The sequence below is a fragment of the Chrysemys picta genome, chromosome 7, assembly GCF_011386835.1.
Source record: "Chrysemys picta bellii isolate R12L10 chromosome 7, ASM1138683v2, whole genome shotgun sequence".
Taxonomy (NCBI): Eukaryota; Metazoa; Chordata; order Testudines; family Emydidae; genus Chrysemys; species Chrysemys picta.
This window is the reverse complement of record NC_088797.1, coordinates 105,224,568-105,230,354: the sequence shown is the minus strand read 5'-3', so window position 1 is coordinate 105,230,354 and position 5,787 is coordinate 105,224,568. Positions and strand designations below refer to the sequence as shown.

Below are 5,787 nucleotides of genomic sequence, written 5' to 3'. Positions count from 1 at the left end.
TCCGGGGATCCCTCCCCAAGTTCGAGGACTCCCTCCGGGAGCGTGATAGAAAGGAGTTTAAGGCGCTTGTGGAGGAAGGGTCAGCCACCGCAAGGGCATCTCTGCAGGCCGCTTCAGATGCAGCGGACACAGCTGCACGGTCCATGGCCTCAGCGGTGTCCATGAGATGGGCGTCATGGCTCCTGCTCTCTGGGCCGTCCAGTGAAGTGCAGTTGTCAATGCAGGATCTCCCTTTCGATGGGAAGCCTCTGTTTGCTGAGGAAACAGACACAAGGCTGCACGGCATGAAAGACTCCCACACAACCCTCCAGACCTTGGACCTCTATCTCCCTGCTCCGGCAAAACCCAAGTTCAAGCCGCAGCAGGCTCCCGCCCAGGCCGCCCTCCCAGACTATGAGGCCACCCATAAGAAGCAGTGGGACTATAGAAAATGCCCGCAAAGGCAGTCTTGGCCTGCCCCCCAGCCTGGTTCCTCTAAGGCACATGTGTCAAACTCAAGGCCCGCGGGCCACATCCGGCCCGCCATACAATTATATCCGGCCCGCGAAATCGTTTTATATATCTGTTTTTAATGGCCCTGTGATATGACGCCCCAATAACACACACTACAAATCCCATGATGCAGTGCAATTGCCGCCAACGGCAAGCCGCGGTTCAAGTTCGCGGTCTGTTGATGTATACAACGCTAATATCAAATCAAAGCTAGACCCCAACAATGGCCAAGAGAAAAATTGATTCTGAAAACCGAGGCTTTCAAAGCCGGTGGGAGAATGAGTATATGTTTACTGAAATTGCAGGTAAACCAGTGTGTCTCCTTTGCGGGAGTAATATCGCTGTAATGAAGGAGTATAACCTAAGACGGCACTACGAGACGAAACATGAGAACAAATTCAAAAACCTGAGCGCAGGACAGAAGCTACAAAAGGTAGAGGAGTTGAAGAAGAATTTGACATCCCAGCAGACGTTTTTCACCAAAGCAAAATCACAAAGTGAAGCTGCTGTGAAAGCAAGTTTCATTGTGGCCGAAGAGATCGCCAAATCAGGACGGCCGTTTACCGAGGGGGAATTCGTAAAGAATTGTATGATGAAAGTGTGCGACGTCCTTTGTCCAGATAAAACGCGAGCGTTTGCAAATGTAAGCCTCAGCAGAAACACTGTTGCTAATCGGGTTTGTGAGATGGCGACTGATTTGAAAACACAGTTGATTGAAAGAGCAAAAGATTTTGTTGCATACTCCCTTGCCGTGGATGAAACTACTGACGCGACTGACACTGCACAGCTGGCGATATTTATCCGTGGTGTGGATTCCAATTTGTGCGTAACAGAGGAAATACTGGACATTAAATCGATGCACGGGACAACGAAAGGAGAAGACATCTTTGGAAATGTATTTCAAAGTGTAACCGACATGAAACTGCCGTGGGAAAAACTCGTTGGACTTACAACAGATGGCGCACCTGCTATGTGTGGTGAAAAAAATGGACTGGTGGGAAGGATGCGCTCAAAGATGCGGGAGGAGAACTGTGCCGGTGAGTTGACAGTGTATCACTGCATCATACACCAGGAATCGCTGAGTGCTAAAGTCCTAAAAATGGATCATGTGATGAACACTGTAACACAAACCGTCAACTTTATCAGAGCCCACGGTTTAAATCACCGCCAATTCCAGTCTTTTCTGCGGGAAATAGATAGCGAGTTTGGCGATATGCCATATCATACGGAGGTCCGGTGGCTAAGTCGGGGAAAAGTTCTCAAAAGACACTTTGAGCTGCGAGAGGAAATCTGCCAGTTCATGGACAGTAAGGGGAAAGACTGCACAGTTCTGCGGGATGAAAAGTGGAAATGTGAGTTGGCGTTCCTGGCTGACATAACGTCGCATCTTAGCGCTTTAAACCTTCAACTCCAGGGACGGGAGCACATAATAACCGATATGCATGATGCAGTGAAGGCATTTCAAGTGAAGCTGCGCTTATGGGAGACACAAATGCACCAATGCAACTTGTCTCACTTTCCCTGTTGCCAAGTAATACGGAACCAAGAAAGTGCCACAGTTTTCCCAAATGCCACCTTTGCTGAAAAACTCAGCGCGCTGCGCACTGAGTTCGCACGGCGCTTCAGTGACTTTGAGGCACAGAAAAGTAACTTCGAGCTGCTTCGCAACCCATTTGCAGTCGATGTGGAAACCGCACCTGTAGAAATGCAGATGGAGCTGATAGAACTGCAATGTAACGGGACACTGAAGGCAAAGTACGACACTGCGGGGCCAGCACAGTTCACTCGCTTCATTCCTGAAGCGATGCCGCAGCTCCGCCAACATGCGGCTCGAATCCTGTCCATGTTTGGCAGCACATATCTGTGCGAGCAGCTGTTCTCTGTGATGAAAATTAACAAAACGTCACACAGGAGTCGCCTCACTGATGAACACCTGCAATCGATCCTGAGAATCTTCACAACACAGAACCTAACCCCAAACATAAACGAACTTGTTGCAAAGAAAAGACTCCAAGTATCAGGCTCTGACTAAATAGGACAAGAAAATGGAATGTTATGATTTGTTATGATTATACTTTTGCTTTAAATTCAATTTTTTATTTATATTTTCAGATTTTTTAATATTCCAGCATGTACAGATTTTGAATGTATTGTATTGACAGGATATTTTTTTATGAAGAGCAAAATATTTTAAGTTGAAATGTATTTATTTTGGAATGATATCCTGTATTTTGGTTCATATTAATGGTTAAAAAACATAAATATTTAGTCTGTTAAATAAATGGTTATACTGTTCGGCCCGCGAGTTTTGAGTTTTGGCCCCCTGTGCAATTGAGTTTGACACCCCTGCTCTAAGGGCAAGCAGGCGGGTAAAAGGCGTTTTTGACGGGATGCTCAGGGGTACCCTGCCAGTTCTCAGCAGGGATCCACCCCCCAATAAAGCTCCCTTTTTCCAATCAGTTGTGTGCTTTCCTCCTGGAATGGTCGCGCCTCACCTCGTACTGATGGGTTCTCAACACCATCCCCTGATGTTATACCCTTCAGTTTACCTCCTCCCCACCCAACAACCTCCTGCTCGAGCAGGAGGTCGTGCGGCTCCTGGAACTAGGAGCAATAGAGGCGGTGCCCAAGGAGTTCCTGGGTAAGAGGTATTATTCCCGGTATTTCCTTATCCCGAAGGCCAAAGGGGGACTCAGGCCCATCATGGACCTGCGAGGCCTGAACCAGTACATGGTGAACTCAAGTTCCACATGGTTTCCCCTCCCTGGATTCTGGGGACAGGTATGCTGCCCTTGATCTACAAGAAGCATACTTCCACATCCACATATTCGAAGAGCACAGGCGCGTCCTCCGTTTCGTGGTGGGACAGAATCACTACCAATTCACGGTCCTCCCATTTGGTCTGTCCACTGCCCCCAGGGTCTTTACAAAGTGCATGTCGGTAGTAGAGGCCTGCCTCAGGCGCTGGGAGGGGTCCAGATATTCCCTATCTGGACAACTGACTGGTCAAGGGCACCTCCCGATCGCAGGTGAGGGATCATGTGGCACTTCTGTCCACATGCACCGTCCTGGGTCTGCTGGTAAACAACCCCAAGTCCACATTAGTCCCGATCCAATGCATAGAGTTTATCGGGGCGCTCCTGCATGCAACGTCGGTCAGGGCTTCTCTCTCCCCCCCAGACAGGTTCGAGACCCTGAAAGGACTCATCGACTCGATCGCAAGGTTCCCGGTGACGACAGCCAGGGCTTGCCTGCAGCTGCTAGGTCACATGTCGGCATGCACGTATGTGGTCCGCCACACCGGACTCAGGATGAGGCCCCTTCAGCTCTGGCTGGCCTCGAAGTTCTCCCAGGCCACGGACAAAATGGTCAAGGTCCTCACCGTGCTGAACTCGGTGATCACCTCCCTGCAGTAGTGGTCCGCCCCAAGCAAAATGCTCCAAGGGGTCCCGTTCAGGGACAGGGCCCAGTCATTGGAGCTAGTGTCCGATGCATCAGACCTGAGCTGGGGGACCCATGTGGGGAATTTTCAGACCCAAGGCCTGTGGTCTCTACAAGACCTGACCCTTCATATAAACATCAAGGAACTCAGGGTGGTGCGACTGGCATGTATGGCCTTCCGCTCGCACTTGAAGGTCAAGGTAGTCAAGGTCCTCATGGACAGCACGGCCTCAATGTTCTATATCAACAGGCAAGGTGGGGCCCGATCCTCTGTCCTCTGCCATGAAGCTCTCAGTCTGTGGGATTTCTGTATAGCCCACGACATCCACCTAAAAGCCTGTCACCTGCCGGGCACCTGGAACGTGAGGGCAGATCACTTGAGCAGAGACTTTTCCTCTCAGGACGAGTAGTCTTTGCACCCGGAAGTGGCCGCTCTTCCGAAGGTGGGGAACTCCCCTGGTGGACCTATTTGCGACCCGGAAGAACCGACGATGCCCTTAGTTCTGCTACAGGGGTGCCTAGGGAAGAGCGCTATCTCCGATGCCTTTATCCTATTCTGGTCAGGCCAGCTTCTCTACGCCTTTCCCCCGTTCCCTCTGATCAGCAGGGTCGTGAAGAAAATAAAGATGGACAAAGCCAGGGTCCTCCTCATTGCCCCGGCATGGCCCAGGCAGCACTGTTACGGGACCCTCTCGGGCCTGGCGGTGGCTCCTCCATGGCCGTTGCCACTCCACCCAGACCTGCTCTCTCAGTTCCAGGGCCGCCTCCTCCACCCCAACCTGGCAGCTCTTCACAGCATGGCTGCTCAGTGGCTAGGTGGCGAGGAAAGGACATGCTAAGAACAGATTCAGCGCGCCCTCCTCGAAAGTAGACGGCCCTCCACTCGCCGCCCCTACATCGCAAAGTGGTATTGGTTTTCTAAGTGGGTGGCAGACCAAGGTGTGTCCCCAACGGCCGCCCCGATGCAGCTTATCCTTGATTACCTCCTCCACCTGAGGGCCCAGGGTCTGGCGCCCTCATCAGTCAGGGTGCACCTGGTGGCCATATCGGCCTTCCATCCCCCAGGGCAAGGACACACTGTGTTCTCCCATGCTATGACCGGCCGGTTCCGTAAGGATTTGGACCGGCTTTACCCATATGCTAAGCCCCTGGTCTCACAATGGGACCTGAATCTGGTGCTGGCTTGTCTTACGGGGCCTGCGTTTGAACCATTAGCCACGTTTTCCTGGTCTCACCTCTCGTGAAAGGTGGCCTTCCTGGTTGCTATCACGTCAGCCAGGCGAGTCTCGGAGCTCAGGGCCCTGACCTCCGAGCCGCCGTATACGATCTTTCATAAGGACAAGGTCCAGCACCGCCCACACCCCGCGTTCCTCCTGAAGTTAGTCTCCACCTACCACATGGGTCAGAACATTTTTCTACCAGTCCTCTGCCCCAAGCCTCACGTGACTAGTGAGGAGCACCGTCTCCACACGCTCGATGTGAGGTGGGCTCTGGCTTTCTACCTCGAGTGGACCAAGCTGTTCAGAAAATCCTCATAACTGTTCATCACCTCGGCGGAGCACCCGAGAGGCCAGCCGATTTCCACTGAGGCTTTCCAACTAGATCATTTCATGTATTCGCTCCTGTTATGAGCTGGCGGGTGTTCTCCTGCTGCCCTTTGTGAGGGCGCACTCGACTTGGGCGCAGGCCTAGTTGGCTGCTTTTGTGGCCCACGACCCTATACAGGACATTTGTAGGGCTGCCATGTAGTCTTCGGTTCACACGTTCATCTCGCATTATGCGATAGTCTCCCAAACCAGGGATGACACAGGATTCGGCAGGGCTGTACTCCGTCCCAAGAACTTGTGAACTCTT

The 5,787-nt window shown here is 51.9% G+C and overlaps 1 protein-coding gene across 1 annotated transcript; it reads left to right on the top strand.

Annotated features, from left to right (window-relative positions):
- Positions 1–474: 474 nt before the first annotated feature.
- Positions 475–2,787, top strand: LOC135972785 (general transcription factor II-I repeat domain-containing protein 2A-like). The gene has a single exon (XM_065552230.1). The coding sequence runs from the start codon at positions 716–718 to the stop codon at positions 2,522–2,524; it is 1,809 nt and encodes a 602-aa protein (XP_065408302.1). The 5' UTR covers positions 475–715; the 3' UTR covers positions 2,525–2,787.
- Positions 2,788–5,787: the final 3,000 nt, after the last annotated feature.